The 21,943-nt window shown below is 49.8% G+C and overlaps 1 protein-coding gene across 1 annotated transcript in view; it reads right to left on the minus strand.

Annotated features, from left to right (window-relative positions):
- LOC133349638 (growth factor receptor-bound protein 14-like) overlaps positions 1–15,356 on the minus strand; it is an 86,463-nt gene extending 71,107 nt beyond the window's left edge. The window contains exons 1-2 of the mRNA XM_061563236.1: positions 14,944–15,356; positions 1,822–2,005 (exon numbers count right to left, since the gene is read on the minus strand). Coding sequence (XP_061419220.1) covers positions 1,822–1,872 — 51 coding nt within the window. The 5' untranslated portion in view covers positions 1,873–2,005; positions 14,944–15,356. The remainder of the gene's footprint in view (positions 1–1,821; positions 2,006–14,943) is intronic.
- Between the last annotated feature and the right edge of the window lie 6,587 nt (positions 15,357–21,943).

Consider the following 21,943-nt stretch of genomic DNA (forward strand, 5'->3'; position numbering starts at 1 on the left):
ACTACCGTTCACGATGGGCCATTCAAATTGAAAGCCTCCCCCACCCCGCCAAGCCTCCATCACTATTTACGAAAGAAAGTCACCCCTCCTCCACCTACCCTCCCCACCCGTGCGACGCGCCAGAAAACTTTGCCAGCTTCCCCAGCCACTCCTACCCCCTCCATCTGCTCTTCTCACCCCCCCCACCTCCTTCACAACCCCGAGGCTGTGAGGAAGCATACAGCTGGGGAGACGTAACGTGACTTCTTGGCCACAGACGATGCACATGGAGCACTTTCCAAATCGCGAATCATTTGGCAGCTACCGCGGATACGAAAAACAAAAATAAACGAATCGAATGCTCGAGCCTGCAAGCGCGCGCGAGCGAGTGCAAGACTCCCGAGTATTCTAGCATCGGGCGCCGTTAGCAAGAGCCTAATAAGGGCCCTCAATGCAATTGTTGTTGAGAGACCTGCAAGGGGGATTAGCACCAATGAATGCTCGGGCACAGTCCTCTCCAGTGGTGGTGTCGACATCACCCAGGGACTTAGGTTTAGGTCACGCCGACCCAGGGAAGGGCTCAAGCATTAACTAAGAAATGTTTAAAACGCAGCAACAAAACGCAAATCTTGGCCGAGGTTGGGGGGGGGGGGGTCGCAGACACCGACCAAAGTCAGCGAGGAACACCCACACGATTAACGAGAAGGGTTACACAAGTACCTCCCTCTCGTTATGAAAAAAACGCGACTGAGAAATAGCGGACAAGTCGTTTTTTTCTCTCCTGCGCCACTAAGGGATGTACTGTACCATGGCGGTTTCAAATATGCGCCATGACCCTAAACATCCCATACATTAGGCATGCCAGCACGTGCTACATCATCCAGCTGTGTGCCCAGCTCGTCACGAACGTGAAATATGCGTCCGATCTGCCTCTACGATTCCGTCACAGTAAACAAGGAGACATCTCGGTTATGCAGTTTAAAAAGAAAAAAGTGCAAGGTCTTGTTGCCAGCTTCATAATTTTATCCCGCTGCCCGGCCGTGGCATTCCGTACTTCTCCGCATCCATTTAAATTCACCCGATGTGAAGGCAGGAATCAAACTAGACGTCTGTGCTTCAGAGTGGGTGTGATTTTAAACAAAGTAGGCCATGGTGTGCAGGCATCATGGTCCAATTTTTTTTTAAACCAAAAGTACTTAAATGGAAAATGCATGACAAGCGTTGCTCTTCCGAAGAAAAATAAACAGGACTCCTCAAGAAAGAGCAGAGACTCGCCAAGGCTACAAAAACAAGCGTAGTAGCAAAGTTCCGAGCCATTTTATCTGTATCCGACGACGTTGAGGAGCCTCTCGCGAACTTGGGTTCGGCATTTCTAAGTTCGCCTTGTTCAAAATATAAAATGTAACCTAAAAATTAGAATAGGATTACCCCCTTTTTTCTGGCAACAAAACAGGTGTTAAGATGTTAAAACACCAAATTGAAACCTTTTACAAGGAATCATGTCCGCATTAACCACAATACTTGTGAACAGAATGCAAACAAAAACGGATAATATGCATGGTCTTTGAAATTGATTGGTCCAGAGAAAAGCTGTCAAAGTACTTAAATGGAAAGCTGCTAGCAGGAGTTCAGAATAGATATTCATTTTGACAACACCAATAAAGCAAAGCTGGAAAAACAAAGATTTGAGAAAAGGTGAAATTTTTTAAAATGAAAGTGCATTTGTTGCAAATGTTCTCAAATTTAAAAACCCTCCGAATTGGTGCCAATAACGTCACACAAACGTGGGATTACAACGACGACAAAAGCACACCCAACGTCCGGCAGAGTCAGTGGCCGCACCTGAAAATACTGGCGTCGCAGGCAGTTGTGGGGCCTCCCTGCCAAATCCATTCCAACTTCGAGCCTCAACTCCCGGTGACGGTTTCCAACAGCTGGCACACGAAAAGGCTCCCCCCCCCTCTTTCTCTGGATCGTCGTCGTGCTCACTTATTTTGGAAAGAAGCCTCGGGAAGTCTTCAGCACCCTAGGGCAGAAGGAAACAACATTAGCATCTGTGGGAAAATAAAAGTAAAAACAAGTATAACCCGTAAAAACAAAGTTTTTCACTATAAATCCTTTATATGCGTGGCGGCTAGAGTCCTCTCGTCCTCTGGCTTGAGATGGCTGCCACCTATGGGTCAGATGATTGCATGCCACCATTAAGCAATTGGTAATTAAATATAATATTTTTGTCCTAAAAAGTGTAAAATTTTGTAAAAAAAATTTCACGAACATTAATTGTCACGCACAACGAGTCTGTCTGGAAAATGTCAGCTCGATTGGATCACGGGAAGTGGGTTAAAAAACGACCGCAAGATTTGCACGGTCGTAAGCAAGCAAGCGAACTTAATATAAAGGATTTAATAAACAAGCAGACACTGTCTCCGAAGCTTGCCATCATGTCGGTTTTTCGCAGTCAATACAAATGGGTCCAGATTCGTTTTTGCGTTCAGCCACGTGGAAGTTAATGCCAGAATTATTGTCAATGCTTTCCAACTCCACGAGCCAAACAGTACTCGACTACACAGGATGCTCTTGCAAATGAGACCATCCTGGCCTCTAGCTCTCACCGTGGTGAAACTAATAACCTTTGTTAGCGCCATCTACGTAGGACTCTTGACTGCGTCTGGTTTTATGCAAGGGCCTCAAAAACAGAGATGTCAAGGAGTTGAACACACGAGGATTATGGTTAGAGGTTGTACGATTAAATCGTTGATCACCAAGACACTATGCCAAGGCATATTATGGGAGCACGTGGGACTGTAAACAGATCGTTGGCACAATATGCGACAATGTTGGCATGTTCACTGGAGAGAGTGGTCGTACTATGGAAGGTGCGCTACAGATGATCATCATTGGCGTGCACCACAGATACCTTACAGGAGAAGGATGGAGGGGATGGAGCCAAGGCTTGCAGTTAAAGCAGAGCAGCAACGTACAGCGCATGCGACTTTGCGCGAGTCGACAAACAAGGCAACTCATTTTCAATTTCACACTGTGCCCAACCCCCTCATCTCACCGCTTCAACGCTACAACAAAAAAGTTGGGTCGAAGGGAAGGATACGGGGGGGGGGGGGGGGGGGGGGAGGGAATATTCAAGCGAAAAACCAAGGCTCCCACAACCAACGGATCCTTGTTACAATTCATTTCTTCAATTAGAAGCTGCGAGCATTGATAATTGAACGAGGGACAAGGTAGAACAAGCGGAAACGCGTCGCAATCAAGGCCGACATGGCCGGGGCCACAGCTCGGTGCCCAACATCGAACCACCCTGACGGCAAAACAGAATATAAATTAACCCAGCCTTAATTAACGGCTCAATTAGTAACAAATGAATAAAAAGGTCAACGGGCAAGCAAAACTTCCCACAATCCCATGCTGCCGTGCCAGATTTAGATATTGTATTATGCGTTGCCGCTTTGTTAGCCCGCCCACACCCCCGCGTGTACCCCCCCCCCCCAAACGGGGAGACGGGGGGGGGGGGCAGTTCACTCCCGCGTGTTTTTGGGGTTGCACCGCATGTTCCTGGCCACATCCCAAAGGCGTTGCTACAATGTTCTAGGAGTTTCTTCAAGAACCAAAATTCCACCCCCTCCCCCTCACCTCCCCAGGTCAACATCTCTCAACTTAGAAAATGAACCTGCTGTACCTCTAGCAGGCCCCCGTGCCGAGGGAGGAAAGCCTGCCCAGGAGAGACGATGACCGGGAAACGCTGGCACTGGTGTGCACTGCACGTTGCCTTGTGATGTGAATGCAGTTTGGGTTCAATAACAAACAAAAAAATAAGTTAAGAATTTCGGCTCATTTTTTAAAACACGTGGCACGGTCAGACCAATTAAATTTGTTCCTTGAGCTCACAGCACGTGGGACAAACTGGACAATCTCGTGGCCAAACAAAACGCACGGTGGTACAACTAAAACCCCCAGTACACAGGGGGCCCACGTGAAAGATCCCAAAACCGTCAAGTTAATTTTTGAAAAACTTGGGTCACAGGATTAGAGCTCAAGCTGCCAGTGGCCCAAGCTTAAATAAGCACTTTGAAGCATAGTTGGTGGATCACCAAGTAGCCAGAAGGATGAGAGCACAGCAAGCCGAGGTGTGGGCCAGAGTGTTTTTCACCTCGGGCACCTGGTGGGGGTTTCTCCGTTTCCACCCACGTGAGTCTTGGACAATGCACCACTTGCAAAACGCATTTTGGTCAAGTCCCGTAGGACCGATTGACAAATACCAATGTGGACAATCTCTTCGTTTGATTTTTTATAGCTATATTGCATAACAACTCTGGAAACCACACAGGTCAAAAAAGTCAACCAAGACCTTCCTGGTTAAATAAACATGGTTGGTTGGAGTTTATTTTTTGTTTAAACCACAGTAATTTATATCTGTAGATGTGTGTATGGTTTCACACTTAACACCAAGTCAACTCTGACATTGCCAACTCGGCCAGATGGAGGAGGACCATCAACTTCGTTTGGAGGTTCCCAACCACTCCCCCAGCCAAACCAACTCGTGCAATCTCACTGGGCCACCGTCTCTTCTGGATGGAGAAATATTTTTTCTCCCCCCGCACGTCGCACAGTTTGTACTCAAGAGTGAGGACGCCCAGAGCAAAGGAAACCGCGGTCTTTGGCGCCGTTGCTTATTTTTTCTGTCGTTAATCACGCGCGACTGGAATGGGACCAGGAGATGTTAGTTTCTCAGTTCTCCCTCATCCAGCAACCCCTTTGCCCCTATGTACCCCATTCCAGGCCCTCCCCCCTCCATCCCCCTCACGGCAATAGAGAATTTGTGACGGGTCCAGCAAAAAAAAACTTAAGCTATTCTTTTTTACAGCCAGAGAGCAAAGACCGACCAAGTGACTTTTCCGAAGGCTGGGCCCTTCTTCCTGTTTAGCATGGTGCTGCTTGTTGTGCAAGTTGACTAAACGCAGCCCCCTTACTACTCTTGGACAGCTGCACGAGCGATCGTTTTAAAGCCACCGAGAGCTCGAGTTGGCGTCGGATGTTGACGAGGTGTAACACCACACTATGGCTTTGAGTTTACCAAGTTAATAACTACAAATGGATTACCATGATATAAGTTTTTGCCCTTTGATGGATAAGGGACAATTATAGAAGCATTTGTATAGATTCCTAAGCTACATTCGTCCAATTGAGAAGGGAAAGGGATTCTGTTTAACTCGGAGACAAGATCATGGGTGGAGGGGACCCCCTGCAAGTTACTAGGAAGGTGCTACGATTCAAGCAACGTTGAAAAGGAATATTAACTTGACAGTCCATGGGGGAAGTGACCATCAACACCTACCAAAACGGCAAATTAGCACTGGTTTCTGCAGTCTTGCTAAAGTTACACAAAATAGTACAGGATATTAATTTTGAAGAACAAATGTGGTTCTAAAACCGGTTCCTGGCATCCTCTATATAAATACCTTCATCTGTATATATATATATATATACACACACACACACACGAGTCTCAAAAACCTCTAGGGAACTTCCCAACAAGGTAGGAAGCTGAAATTCGGTACATCGGTAGCTTTTAGGAAAAAGAGGAAAAAAAATCTGAAAAATCAGAGATTTTTCATTTTCAGCCCCAAAATCGATTTTAAGTGCCCCATTAAAATGCTGTGTCATTCAGAAACTGTTCAAAACACAAGATTGCAGTTTTCCCCATTTGATAGAGCATTAAACAGCAAAATATTTTGAGAACTATCGTTCGAGATGTTTCGGATTCAAGTAGTTTTGAACAAAACACATTTCGTTCAAATCATAATAATCTGAAAGCAGTAAATGGAGCTTCACCCTCCGTATTAAGTTCATTCATTTTAGTGTAATAAAGATGGAATCTTTAAATAACGGTTTCCTATGGGTACGTGTTTAAATGCGAAATTTAATCAAGTCGACAATGATCTTCTGCAGAAATAAACCTAGTTGTTAGAGTCTGATCGTAGAAAAATAAATCTTATTAGGTGAATTATATTTATTCAAAACGTTTACCTGGTGCAGACAGGCTTTATGAACGAGTAGGAATATAGGGTACGCCATACAATTATTATGGTTAGGCACACATACAGCAGTAGTTCCTTCCAGCAAGGCTCCAAGCCAGCCTCGCAGCGTTTCAAAACATTGAAAAAAATCAAGCTCCGAATACCCAAATGACATAAAAACCGCACACCATCCAAGATGACCATCTCTGCACACGCTCAAAAAGTGGCGCACAGATTGCGACAACACCCACAAGGTTTTGCTCAATAACATTTCACACGCGCACACCGCAACGCCCAGCATGCCCCTCTACACAACAGCGCGTCCTTTAAGGAGAAGTGTGCAACGCGTCAACTTGACAAGCGGAGGCACGCACCTTCGGCGCCCTCCGCAAGAGCGCCTCGGGCCACCGCAGTGACCGCGAGAACGAGGGCACGGCGCGCCGCGCACGCGCGGTCACGGCGACCCCTGCAACGAGCGGAGCAACGGCGCTCTCAAATAAAATTGGGCAACGCGCCAATCCGCGCGGGCTAAACCAGGATTTATTGGTGGCACAACGCAGACCTCTTTCCCCCCCCCCCCTCCTCTCTCTCGAGCCGACGACTCGTGTTTACCGGGAATCTCGCACTGAAGCACGTGCCAAACGAACGCTCCAGCGCCCCTCAAGGCCGACGGGTTGCGAGTGTTCCCGGTACGACCAAGACACGCGCATTGATGATGTCGGAGCAGTTTCTGTGATGCCTTCCAGGACAGTTCCCCAACCCAAGGGAATGCAATGTTAGTTGCAAGAACCGAGGATGAAAATTATTTCTCTGGAGATGCCCAACGACGATTTAAATTTGGGAGGAAAGCTAATAACACATTTTGTTCTGAAACTTAACTTGAGGACCAAACTAGCGGCACAAAAAGTCAGCAGTTTCCTGCACTTAGAATGGGTGCTCATCTTTACCACCAAGCGGGATGGTGTATAGACACATTTCTATGGCAGTGGCAAGTACCCACCATGACCGGTTTACGTTTCCCCACAACGGTGGTTGCTCATTTGATCAACCTCAGGGTGGGAAGGGCTGGGGGGGGGGCACCATCGCTGGGCCACCCCCACCAGCACCACCACCACCACCACCACCACCACCAGCACCACCAGCACCACCAGCACCACCAGCACCACCAGCACCACGCACGAGGTCAACTCGCCATCGCGCAATTGCGGGCAGCTCTCCACCGCTGCTGCGACACCCCGGCCAAAGGCAAATTAAGCAGTGTAGAAAAATAAACCCCGAGAAGGTTATTCAATAGAGTGCCTTAAAAACCAAACGGTGACTGACAGCACCACAAATCGCGTGACATTTACTAATAAACGTTAAAACAAATTAAAATTGCCAATTTGTAATACCATCTCCTCCTCTCAAGTTGCAAATCAGACGAACCGCATTCCGCGTCCATTTTTGCGCAGCACTACGGGATCAATTGGCTTAAGAACGCGAAAGTGGCTCCAGGAACACCGGTGATGGATATTGCCTATAAAATTTCGTGATTTATTTACAATTTATACCACGTCCCTAACTTTCCAGCACTGCCCCCCCCCTCCACCCAGAAAAAACACAAACCAAGATCTTCCAAATTTACCGTAACCCAAACAACTATTACACCAACCTCTTTGCCCTGCCAGTGTAGGCCAAATGGGATATATATTATAAAACTATGTCGCTGATGGGCAGCACTAGCAGGCAGCCATGGGAGGCAGGTTTAACCGGACCACACAGATGGACACTTGTGCACCGAGGGAGTGGCTGGGGTGCCAAGAGCTCAGGTGTAGACTTTTTTCAAAAGCAGTTTAAAACACTCTGCCAAAGTCACCTGCTAAAAATCAAAGCCAGGAGAATGCGGGACACTCGAGCATCTTAAGGACATGGGGGAATTGAGACACCATGACCACAGCTTTGCTGAATAACAGATTGGCATCCGCCGAGACAAGTAGCCTTCACGCGAATAAAGTTGCCGTTTACTTGGGAATATGATTCAACCACCACATTTGGTCCGAATACCAAGCAACACAGAATACCTAACACATTAGTCCGTTAAGGATACACTTTTTTACTATAATATAAAACACAAATATAAAATAAAGTAGGTATAGGTCAAAAGCACTTTAATTCATATCGTCCAAGCAGGGAGCCTAACTTTACATCCAGACTGGGAAGGGAATAGGCTTAAATGAGCGATATAATTATGTTCCACGTACAAGAAACTTCACTCACGAAAATGTATTTCCAAAACGTAGCATATAGTCACGTGCCATAACACAATGATAGCAGGGACGGCTTGCATTGGAGGGGGGTTTAAAACAAGGATGAATCCTTGTGATGGTTTTAAAGAAAATGCCTTCAACAAGGCAGACGGCAGCCTGGTTGGTGGTGGACAAGCAACCACGGGGCACAAGCAGTGGCCTTGGTGCCAGGTCAGGGTGCCGGAGGGCCCAAAGCCTCAAGGGTGACCCCAGCGACTCCCAGCAGTGCCCCCCCCCCCACCCAAGCTCCACAACATTGTTACTCCCCCGCCCCCAACCCAGAGGAGGACTGTTTAAACCACGGGGCTTCTGGGCGTCAGGATTGCACGAATTCAATTAGGGAATCGTGCAACCCGAAACGAAAAGCTTTGGCTTCCAAAACGAGTACCCGAATGTATAGGCACCCATTTTTATCTTAACCGTTGGGACTTGGAGCAACGGCACATTTTTGGAATTGGACGGTAAAAGCCCCATGGTCCTTTGCGCGCCACAGTTAATCCGCGTTCTGCTTGGCATGAGATTGAAAAGCACAACAGCTGTCCCGTTTTTACATCTGGGTCACACCGACCCATCAGACGGCGTTTTGACTTTTGAAGGGAAGGGTGGGGAGGGGAGACGGTAAAAAAGTTGACAGCTATTTTCCCATTTTTAGTGCTCTATTCATCGTAAAAGCCTGCCAATGACGCAAAGGACATCTGACAAAAACACGTGTTTCTCGGGTGTTACTATTGCTATGTTTTTGTAAACTAATCTATTTTAAAGAATATTATGGTGCACGCACAGCAGTAATGGTGCAATGCGCAAAACACACACACTATGTAAAGGATCAGGAGGCTGATAAGCCGAAATCTTAATCCCCCTTCTTATTAACCCAAGCACTTGACGCTGCTCCCGGAAACAGACCCATGTGCCACTGCGCACACAAGTTGACACTTGTGCAGCCAACACTTGTGGGTTCAATGCCAGTTTTTTGCTTTTAAAGTAAAACCTCGCACAGAATCTTAAAATCCGCTTTCAATATTTGACGCCGTGGCGCCAGCGGTCGGCAAGCCGGACTCGCAAGCCAACGGACGCCGGTTCGATCGGATCCTCGGCGTAGCAAGGGGCACGCGTCTTGAACAGGTCGTGCCCACTCCCACCCCAGCAGTAGAAATGAGGACAACGAGCAGCTTGGAAAGAAGTGGTTCTCCCACCGCCTCCAAGATACCCGGCCAGCGTGACAGAGTAGGCCAAACACCCCGAAGGGATCTCTTGCTCAACCTCCCCTCTAGAAATGCGAGGGCCCCTTCTGTTAGTGGCGCAGCAAGCAATTGCAGGGACTGCACCTTTACCTTTTAATTATTAACGCCACTTTAATGGAGCGCGTGTTTTATTCCCGTTTTATTATTCTATTACCACGAAGCTAAACAGCAGCGCTGCAGCACTCGCGTCACGTGCACTGTATATTAATGTAATCTGTTTTGCCGTCAATCAAACCCGGCGCGCCACCAAGGCCACCAAGGCGAGAGCCTCCGAATGACGCCGCGTGGCCTGCCCAAGCCCGACAAGTTCGCCTCTCGTCGGTGCCAATACGGCGCCTCCAGCCCGCGTAACGCGCTCCAATCCGTGTGCTCCTCTGCCCCGGCAGTGCCACTCCGAGTGTCCGTGTGCATTCTTGCCCCCCCCCCCCCCCGTGTTTCGATGCAGGTTGTATTAGTATCGTCCACACAACTTCTGCAGGCAGACACGAAGGACAAAACCCACCATCCCCAGCTTGGAGAGAAGATTTCTGGGCAGCGCAAGAACAGGGAATTCCCCCCCCCCCCCCCCACACGCACAGAGCTTACAAGCGCCACAAAACACCCACCCAATTTCTCCATATTCAAATAGTAGTTACATACTGCACGCGCCCGATTTCGACACGCACGATAGAGAACGCTCATTAAAATGGCAAGGTTTAGCGAATGGTCTGCAAGTTACTTGTGCGACTCGCTTAAGATCTATTTTTTAATATCAGCGCTCTCTCGGTCACACGGGAAGTTGCAGCCATCGTGCACGGAGCTCCAATAATTACTAAATTTGTATTTGGAGTTCGATTGGTAAACAGACAGCTGCACCGACAGGCGGGTGATGAGAAATGACGTACAGGAAACGCTGCTCCTGGGTAAACTCGTAAAATCGTATTAGTTTTGTTTACACATTTCATCATCTGGTTGCAAAAACGCATTTTTATTTTATCCTGGGATCATTTTATTTTGTGCAGTCGTATGTTGAACTCGAAACATTTGTAGTGTTGCCTCGATGAACTCCATCCAGGTTTTGAAAAAAAACACCACGTTTTTTGGTTAATGGGGCACCATTATGACCAATCCCCCAAAAAAGCGCACGACCAGACCGCCCACACTTGCGCGTTTCAGGTCATTAAAGTCGCCCTGCGTCGACCACCAACGCTCGTTCACCTGCAACAGCAGCAAGTCACAACCAGAGCCCGGCGAGCCGCCAGAGTCGGGGCGAGTTTCGGCGCAGCCGCCGCACGCGAGGTCACGGCAGTGCAAGACTGAGATCCAAACGCCGATTAGCGGCCAAAACGGCGGAGGGGAGGGGAGGGAGCGTTAAACAAATAAACGCTGAAAATGTAGTCACATCGGGAGGTGTCTGCACCCTCCCCCCTCACTCACAGACCTGGACGAGGGACATCTGCGTGCACGCTTATCCACGTCTCACATTTCTCCGGAATGCCACAAGCCTCGACAATCGGTCAGACCGATGTTTAGTTCCTGGCTAAATTCCCCACTTCATGATCCCAATTGGGAAGAGACATTGCCTCTCATTGCCTGGCTGCGGATCATTTATCGCACTGAATGGATAAAGTAAATGGTGCGGTTGTTTGCAGCCATATTTCCTTTGACAACCAAATGCTTTTGATCATCGAATTGTGGTCCAACTTCACACCTCAGCTCTCACATTCAGTATTACTCCTTAACATTTTCCACTACGTATCTCATTTAGTACCAATGTGTTATCTTTTGGGTTTCAAGATTTTAATATTACTTGTTTTGTTGTACCCAATTTTTTAATTTGCAAGCATACCCCCCCAGACCGAGTCCCTCACCCAGTTATAAAAGTCACTCAACCTAGTACACAGGACTCTACCGGCCATAGAAAAAACGAGAGATAAATGTATCCCCAATGTTTAGGACCCAATTATTTCTCTTTACCTGGTAAGGAAGCATTGAAATGCAATCTTGCAAGCAAATTCAGGATCACATTAAAATAATTTCAGATAAGGGCCTCATCTCAAGATCACAGCACCGACCGCATTCTCCGGCTTACACGGCGCTCCGGAACCCACTCACTCCAAACATGTGAGCGGTCACTGCACTGCGATCAGATGAGACGCAGCTTCAACGAGTTAAAAGCGCGCTTTAAGCCAGAAATATGGCATACCTGGGGGATTGCTTCAGTCCAGGCTTCCCTTGAAAGATCTATGTCACTAGGAACACCCACCTGGTTTAAATGCCTTTTGAGACTGGAATATAAACCACGTTTAAATGGTGCATTATTGCACCGAAGTGAAAGTTTGCATACTTGTCCAATGAAAGTGCGGTTTAAAGGACACTTCAGTACTATACAAAAAACCCAAACATAGTTTTGTCAGCAACAAAACATGCCGTCTCCCCGAGCGCCCAAGATTAGCTCATAGATCCCCCCCCGCCCCCCAAGGCATCCTTCATTGATTCATGACCTTCATTTATAACCAAGTGGGGAGCTCCGCAGAGACGTGACGTCTTTTTTTTTAAACGAGTAACCTGACGGGTCACTTTCTCAGAGCGCCGACGACTCCCTCCACCAAAACGCAGGCCAGTGGGGAGAGAAGTGACCGGCACGACCTCTCAGTGGCACACGATCCAGAAAGCATTGCGCTGTGTGGCGTGCACGTACAAACCATTAGCGGTGCCGAACAGCATGTCCCCAGTGACCAGGGAGGGCTCGTCAACATAACACTGCCGAGGCACAAGGCAGCAGTAGCAGCCGTAGCCAATGGATAGACTTCTGCACCAATAATTCCAACCAAGGGTGACACCGGTATATACAGCTCTCTCGCCACCCTCATGCTTACAGCGGTGTCAAAAGGTGGCCACAATGTTTGACTCTGTTGAGATGTTAGTCCAAAAGATAAGGGCTGTGCCGAGTCGTGCAAGCAATACGGCAACACCGTGACATGCAAGGCAGGGTTGGTAGTCGTGAGCCAACATTAGGAATCACTATCGCACAATTTGGGGTCTAGAAAGCACCTTGTGAGCGTCGTATCGGTAGCATTGCTTGCAGCCTGCACGCACTTTCTGTCCGACGAGTTGCACAATTTTCAGACGTCGTTAGAATTAGCTTATGCAAGGCCACACAGCAATCCCCAAGTTGCGTGTAGAGGACCAATGACGACTTTCACTCAAGGGGCCTTTCACTGGCAAAATGTCATGAACGACAAAGGAGACATTAACAATAAGCAGGTGGCAGGACGAGCCAACGGAGGAACAAAACGAACTGGGGACACTTAAGATACATTCATAAGCAAACTAAGAATAACATTTGTCCAAGAGCTTGTTGTCCTTCCCCCACACCTCCGATTATCACGGTTGGCTAGGTACGGTGCGAACGAAGTTAAGCATACACGAGACCGACCTCCACAACCTGGGGGCCCACCACAGCAACGTAGCACTCACGTCCCAGGTGGTGGTGGTGGTGGCACCCGAAACACCGTCGAGGTTGCCGTGAAGGAGGAACGCCGCCTCGAATCTCCCTACGGCTAAAGAACCCATACGCCAAGGACAGTGGGTGCGAGGGTAAGGAGGGTGGTGGTCTTGGTAATCATATGGGCTGGAGGAATTTTTATCCCAGGGCGCCTGAATGTGGGGCACAACCACTGCTGTATAGGGACAGCAATGGTCATGTCAAGCAAAAGGGTGGCACGCGGCAGGCTACAATAAGGGGATCAACAACTCGCGCTTAGCGGGTGATGCAGCATTGGGCAGTGGCACACGGCGACCACTGCACGTTCATGACATGCCACGTGGTGTACAGTGTCAAGATATGCAACGCAACACTGTATACTCAAACCCAAAGTTACACGCGACCCTCTGCAATGGACACGCAGCTCGCTCTGGAATTTGAATAATGTGCGCATTCATTGGGCGGACTGCAATGCACTTGTAAAAGCCGTCACCACATTCACCACAGCGATGTATACAACTAGCACCCACGCCACGAGTCGAGCAAGCGGGGATATTGAATAAGTGAATGGGTCCGACGTGGGTCTACTGGAGATGTTGGAGGCGCCGTCGCGCACCCACACGACACCAACTTGCCTGTGCACAACACTGGCACCCACCGCACTGCATGTTACACGAAGACACGTGCATTTATAACAGCCTGGCAGACACCAACATTAGGAACACGTTCCGTTTCCGAGTATGTAATGACAAGGAAAATCGGTGAACAAGACTCGCGACAATTAATTTAGACTACTGGGGAACCAGTGGCACATGGAACCCACCGATCACCTTTGTGTAGAACATGCACATATTAATTTAGACTACTGGGGAACCAGTGGCACATGGAACCCACCGATCACCTTTGTGTAGAACATGCACAGATTAATTTAGGCCGGGTCTGTGACCGTTCAGATGCGTTCCCGGTCACAGCGCATCCAGTATCTCTCTATGGACGTGACTGCCAGGTCACACGCCGAGGCTAACAGCGACCCGGGCAAGGTTTTAGGAGGAAATAAAAACCACTCCGTGCATGCGCCACGACCATGCTCGTCCTGCATTGGGCACACAGCGCATCGCCCCCTTCGCTGGCCTGGTGGACCCCACCACCATCGGAGCGACCGCCGTTGCGCGCACCCACGAACGAGTCTGGAGCAGAGGCGGTGGCCACACAACCACAACCAGCAGCAGCAGCACTCAATCCGCCGAGTAACACGCAGCCGGCATCAAGAACTGTAGCCACTGCATCGCTTTTTGGTTTTTAGCCCAAGACGACCTAGACGCGGCACAGACCGCTTTCGGCTCCCACTTTCCACCGCAGACTGCATCGTGCGCGCATCCCCCCGCCAGGAATCCAACTCGGGTCGCAGGGACCCAAGCGCAACGCCCCCCGCTCGAGCCGCACGGCTGCATCTGCAAAGCCTCTCCGCACTGCGCACACGTGTTTGTGCAATACAGTAGGAGCACGCATGCAAAGACAAAGATCCCCCGTGTAGCGTCACGCGGACCGTGCGGCCAAGTGCTCAAGAGCATCTCTTAAGGCGGACAGCGCGCACGACAGAGGCCAGTGGCGGAGAGAAGCACCCCGCCCCGACCGCCTTCGTATCCCCGGCGCCTGATTATGTCACACACCGCACCGGTGGGCGGGCAACTCTCGTTTTAACTGCCGAGTCAACCTAGCGGTCTCCCAGTCAAAGTTCTAAACGCGGCAACCGCTGCGACGGAGCAGAGGCCGGGACTGGAACTCGGGTGGCAAAAGTTGCATGGCAAAGTGCGCCTACCACTGCGTCACTGCTCGCGACACTCACACGCGACACACGACACACACACGACACACACACTCACACACTCGCACGCTCTTTAAACGCCAACGCCCTAAACAAGCGCACGAACCCCGATACAGACCTTGTACGCTGTTGCATCACCCGGCGCTACAGACGAGGATGGTGACGATGTGAAGTTAAAAAGTGGCCAGAGCCAGACGGCTACTCCGCGAGTTGGAACTTGGCGTGTCGGAGTGGTGGCGGTGGTGGTGGGGCTCTTAGCCGTCCGTCTCCCTCCACCCCTCCCCGGTCCGTGTGCCGAGCTTTAAAAAAAATTATAACAGAAGAGAGAGCCCAAGGAACGCACAGAGAGAGAGAGCTGAAACAAGCCTCCCCCACAAACTCAAACGCAACTTCCCTTCCAGCCAGTAGCGGTGAAGAGAGAGAGAGCGGAAAAACGAGGGAATGGATATTTAGTCGACGGAAGGAAGATAATGCGGTGGCGGATGAAGGAAGGATTGGTGACCGAAGATTGTGTGTCTGTGAAGGTGTGAGCCCTCGCTCTTGGCTGCTGCTGCTGCTTGTCATGAGGCTATGCCAGCAGTTGCAGGACACGCCACAATTTATGCTGCACGCGAGTGGGCGGGCCTGAGAGAACCCCACTGAATTAACATTAAACACAGAAGAAGAATTATTATTGGTGTCTCTGCGTCGCTCGCTCCCCACCACTCACTCGGTCGGCTTGCGTCCGCGCACTCAGCAATGCGCACCGCCTTGTACTCGGCTCTCGCTATTGTCTACGCACGATCATCCGGCTGCGCCGTATTAAACGTGAAATTACGTTACTTTTTAAATGGCAATAGTATCGTTAGCGTGTCGTACCGGGACACAGGTGCGGTTAATGTGCTTCATGATGATAGACGTGCCAATTTATGATGATGAATGATGCAGTTGAGAACGATTTAGGCGGAGACGCCGTCTCTAAATGTTGATGAGGGTAACTGGGATGATGGTGGTGATTGGATGATGGTGACTGTGAATCTCATGATGATTGGCAATTGCGGCCCCCTTCCCTCGCCTCCCTGAATGTGTGCAGCATGTGCCGGTGTTTCGATTCACCATTCACCAGTGAGACCACCTCGCCACCAATAATAACTCATATAAATAACGTGCCACCATCGTGTTTCATATTCTTTGGGTCTTTCGGTAAAGTCACGTCGACGGTCACGAAAGCTTTAAGTCAAGATTCATCGTGTTTCCGTTAAGCGACATTCCAAATCTAACAATTACAATACAAGACCCTCCGTATAGCATTAACAGACTGTTGGGGCTGAGTCCACCTAGGGGAGGCCCAGGACCGTTTCAGATAATCGTCACTGGTGTTGGCTCCCCACAATTACACTCCAAAACACACACACAGACTGAGTAAACACTTATTTACCGGCACAGTACCGTGCACATTACAATGGCTATACAGTATTTGCTTTGGGGTTAATCTTGTAAAAGAAGACAACGTGTACTGGTGGAAGGCAGTAAACATCACATTATGGGGTTAAATGTCTAAGGGTGAGGCACAGAACAGAGATATTCGTGCCAACGCAAGCATTTACATGATTTGCAGTGCACTGCGCGTTTGCAATCTCAACTCGGCGAGGTGAATTGCAATAATGGGGATGGTTTCAACGGCCACTCACTCACTCACCCGGTGTTCATAGATTGCAGTATTTGGTGGCACTGCGTTGACAGTGGGTGCATGACCACAAAAGACAAAAACACGAAAATATTCGTCAATAAAAAAAGACCTTAAGTAGGTGACGTTTCAGACTGGGCTTTCATCAACGCACTTAGGTCAGAATAACTACAGTGGTAAATCCACGTCCTCAAACAATACCTTGCAGATTGGCCAGACTCTTAACATGTTTCTATCGAGTTCTGTCGAAGGTAAGTTAGTTCACTGTGTATGAGAGCGCATTGACATTTAATTTTATCCAAAGAGGCTTGACAAATCTCAGCCATTGCATCCAATTGCCATCACTGAGCCAGTGGTGGATATTCTACATTCCCATGGCGCCAGTGTCTCCCATAAGGACAACCACCAACAAAGTAGTAATTACTTTATCGACCCCATAAGGATGATGGGCTTTGAGTCAACTCAATTGGCAAACCCTTCTAATTGTGAACCCATCGCTCTGGCCACAGTGTCACTTCTGCTGATATCATATTTTGTCCAGATAGTGCAAGCTTTTATCAGAGCTCGTGCTGCTGATAAGCGACTAAAAGGGCGTTCCGTGTGATGTCATTTAGACTCCAGACAAGACGACTCGATGACTGCGCACTGCGCCGCCGCTCTCCGTGTGACTCATGCCTCGTCTGGACTGTGCGGAGAAATAAAAGCCCCGTCGAGTCTCGCTGTTAATTTTAACAAATTATTGCAACCATTAGGGTTAGAGACAGGACGAGCCAAACGCATGCGATACAATAATTGTGTTTTGGAAAATGCATAAACTCGTGTTTTGTACATTCAGTACCCTCGGGTACAAATCGGTTGTTACAGAAATGTCTTACGCGAATGTCTTACACATTCTCGTGACGGAGCGATGTAATTTCTCGTTGTGTTTCACAATGTTTGTAGAACGGACACGTGGCACTAAAATAAAACGAGACGTTTGTGACTGCAATAACATCTGGACACCAACATTTTCACTCACAGGGCAGGTTCAGGATGAACCTCTCCACTGCTCGAAGTCTCGTGCTGAAACTCTTACAAAGTCACCATCCAAGAGGCTTTGTCTCACGTGGGATCCGACGATAAGATAGTCAGCAGGCGAAACCCCGTCGACCTCTTACTAATAATGTATTTATTACTATATACCGTTTTTTCTTATATAAAACAGATACAGGGGTAAATCGTTTGACACCACACATGTGTATATAAAGTAAATTGAAACTCGGTGATACAGTTATACAGATGTGCAATATTTAATTGTTTAATTTGTGTAAGATCAGACAAAAATACGCCCTAAGAAAGACAAAGGCATTTAACGGGCTTGTGGGCACTGTCAAGGAGCACCTCTGAAGGCCGACAAAGCACACGGCGGTGTGGGGGTAGAGGCCACGACGCCCGGCCGCCTTGTCTTCCCAGTATTGACGTTTACACACCACACCGTGCACTCATTTGAGGCTGAGTTGACCTAGGAGAGGCCCAGGACCGGCTGGGATAATCGTCACCGTGGTGTTGGCCGTGAGCAGGACTCGAGCTCGGGTTGCCGAGTTCGTAGCGCAGCGCGCTGACCGCTCCCCGCAAATATTACAAACAGAGACAAAGGTCCTCTGTATAGCCTTAACAGACTGTGGGGGAAAGTGCTGTTAGCGAGCAACCCCCAAGCATTACAAAAGACAATGACACGCACTATTAGAAAAGATACGCACACGAACATCATCACTGTGCAGAGCTTCGGGTTCACGTGGCTTTGAGATTCATTCATTCATCCACGGAGCGGCGTTGGGGGTGGGTCGTGGGGGGTGCAGAGTGGGCACCCAGGGTCCGGGCTGTGGGGGGGGGTAGTGGGGGGTGCACAGTGGGCACCCAGGGTCCGGGCTGTGGGGGGGGGTAGTGGGGGGTGCACAGTGGGCACCCAGGGTCCGGGCTGTGCGGGGGGGGGGGGTAGTGGGGGGGTTCGTGGGGGGTGCACAGTGGACACTCAGGGTCCGGGCCGTGTTCCCCCGGCCAAATGACACGTGACGTCATGCCTGCCCAGCCTCTGCACTCACGCACTGTAATAGCAGCATACATCACGCACGCAATTGGGAGTCCACGTTCCCGTGAGCGTGTGCAGGGCAGTCCAGATGTATTGTGGGGGGCACAAGACATCTGGACCAGCCTATACACAGTCAATGGCCTTTATAGGTATATATATGTGTGTGTGTACGTATAAACAATGTTTACATACGAGACGCAGAGTGCAGTCATCACGTTACTAACGGATCTGAAAGAACGCTGGCGAATAGAGTGGAACGAACGCGGACGTCCCGAATTTAACACCTCCTCATTCAAGATCCAAACATCGCAACCAAGTGGATTTGACATTCATCGAAGACACCGCCGGTGTAACCCTCATTCGAAGACGCTGGTTGTAACACCAACAGGCCGAGACGAACGTCTCCTTCGTGGGTTGTACAATTAAAGACACGAGCAGCAGCGGCGGTGCAAATTGTGGCCGTGCAAAACCCAAACCGTGGACCGTGCAGTCGAACGACGTTTCGGTCTGTGCCCCCTTCAACTGGAACGGCAAAACAACCACGAACTCCCCGCTCCCTCCCGAATACCTCTCGCGTGCTAGCGGCAGGGGCCCTCGACGTTGGCACTCAGCTCCCAAGCGGGTCGCACATCGCGCGCACGAGCGGAAGGGTGGGATCCCGTCCGCGACGCGTGCATCGTCGTTGGTCGCCGGTTCCCACGTGGAGGCGAGGGCCGCGAAGTTGCCGGGTGGCGGCAACTAGCGCCGCAGGGCGCGGCACGGCAGCACTTGTCCCCGTGCTGAGGTCATTCGAATGGCACGAGCGACAAACCAGCGCAGGCACCCCCCCCCCTCCCCCGGGCGAGGTGGGGTGGGGATCACTGCCATCATCATAAGCGAAGTAAGTTCACGGCGTTCTTGATTGATGCATTGTTTGCTGTTGGGGATCATTTCTACGGTAACGAAATCACAGGCACGAGACGCACGCACACCTGACAATCACAACATTTCGCATGAAATCTTCCCGGTTTGGCTTTGCTAATAGTTGGCTGGATGTTCTTTCACGGTCAGTGTGGGGTGGCACGCTCAATCTCACTTCGCTGTCAAGCTCGCATCGCCCGTGTCAAATCCGTGACCGTGGATTCGTCAAGACAGTATATGTGTAGTGAGTTCAACCGAGTCGCAGACGTACTCTTGAAGGCAACACATTTATTTAACACCAACACACGGGGTAGCTGCCCCTTAACAGAATAACAACCTATGGTGGTGACCACCAGGCGAACTGCACTCATTACAACGTAACTGGTGTAGTTAACTGGGTGGTGACCACCAGGCTAACTGCACTAATTACACCGTAACTGCTACTATGGACCGGGACCCTAGCTCGGGTCCAGGTCCACGTGTTGGAGACTGGGTAGAACATAGAACGTAGACGAAGGTTTTTTTCAGGATGAACAACAGCGCCGGTCCCTCTGGGGGACCCGGCTCATATTCTCTGCGGCGTGGCCGGCTTAGCTCTTGGCCACGCCCACCTTCTAGAATCCTCGAGAAAGATCTCGACCCCGACCACGTGACCACCCCTAGCCCCTACTTGGGGCCCCTTTGTAGACTTAACCGGTCACGTGTCCTCCCGGGTCAACCAGAGTGCCATGGCCTTTAGTAACCCCGTTCCTACGGCCGGCGCTCCCTCACCCTGTCCTGTAGGGGCTGGCACTGCACGCCAAGCGTGGTGCCATCCAGCGCTGTCACTCAGCGCTCACCGGGCCCCTCTAGGGCCGGCACTGCACCCACACCACGTGGTGTCCGCGGTGTCGCTACACCGCACGCCGTGACCCTCTCGGGCCAGACTTACACAGTGACATCCCGCGATGATACTCCATCTGTATACTATAAACGTATACTGTACCAGTATCAGCTACGTTGTTATGTATCCAAGGAATGCCTCCACGAGTCTCCAGGATCGTGCTCGCTGCACTGGGATGGCTGGTCAACAACGTTGTAAGGAATGTATCCCGACATGTGTGACAACTCAGCGATACCCAGAGATGAACCCTCGCCTGGAAGAGGATAACACTCAAAGGCGCTCACAAATTGGCCCATGAACCCACTGCCCGTAATTCCATCTTCTGGGCAACTTATTGTACATCGCTTTTGTTTTACTCATATGCGGGGCTTAATTTCTCGCTGAAAATATTCCGATCGCTGGTAGACTGGAGAGAAAAAAAACACGTGAATGGTAGCCACAGCCGTAGTGAGGGGTATACTGGACGTTGTGTGCCGGTTGCTGATAGATTCAAGAATATTGTTTCCGCACTACCATCTCCTGGCCACCTCCCTGATAGTTCCATCTGAGTACATTACTCACCAGGCTCCAAACGTTTTGCTTCTGGGATCTGACAGGACAATTTAGGTCACATGCAGGGTGATTTGGTCTCAGCGGAGTTCGTAGGTTCTCGTCTGCTTTAACTGATGGCTGTGAATGAATTGTGGAATGATAGATACATACGTGAATGAGTGTCGTATCAATGGATTAAACGGGGAGGGCGGTGACACGGGTGCGCTTGCTCTATTTACACTCACGGGATGGAGTGCGTGGAGCGTGACGCACAAGCTGTCACCACGTGGCGTAAGCTGCTCCCACGTGTGACTCGCCTCTACATGTGAGCGCGTGCGCCTTCAGGATCTGTCCATGGGTGCACGTACACACGCGCGCCGCACATACACACACACACACCGTGCCTAACCTATTACGCGCCTGTCAACCTGTAAAATGATATCATGGATACACCCTCCAGCCAATGACAACCCACTCACACGCGAGAGGGAGAAAACACACACACACACACACGCATAAATTCAACACCAGGGAAAAGTGAATAGTTATGGTGGTAAAGTCGTGAATATCATAGGAAGGAATGCGAGTAAAACCACAACACTACTGTTTACCATACGGCGGTGACAAGGAACAGCAGTAGCTCGTTCGCCGCTCTTGGCAGAGGTTCCCCCATTAATGCTGCGGATGTAGTAAGAAGAATAATACTGCTACGTGGTTCACAATGCGGATTAAACATCCCCTGGCATCATTTGCCAGAGTAGGATATCGTGTGCTTGCAGATACACAGTCCACATTTTCCAACATTCACAAAATTACTCGCAATCAGCGCCCCCTACTGGCAAACTAATGCCCCGGGTCGTGCTTGCAAAATGAAGACTATTCTGGCCTCTTGAATTCTCAGCTCGTTAGCCAAAACAGTCTGGTAAACTAAAACACATTGCGTGATTTGAACATTGCTGCCTCATTTCGCGCTCGTGTAAAATATGTAAAGGGGACGCAACAGCAGGGCCCAGTGGGAGCTGCAATGGCTGATTCGTGCAGCTCAGCTGGTCACCGCATGCCTCGTTCTT

The sequence above is a fragment of the Lethenteron reissneri genome, chromosome 31 (genome assembly GCF_015708825.2).
Source record: "Lethenteron reissneri isolate LAM-NWPU_2019-01 chromosome 31, ASM1570882v1, whole genome shotgun sequence".
Classification (NCBI taxonomy): domain Eukaryota; kingdom Metazoa; phylum Chordata; class Hyperoartia; order Petromyzontiformes; family Petromyzontidae; genus Lethenteron; species Lethenteron reissneri.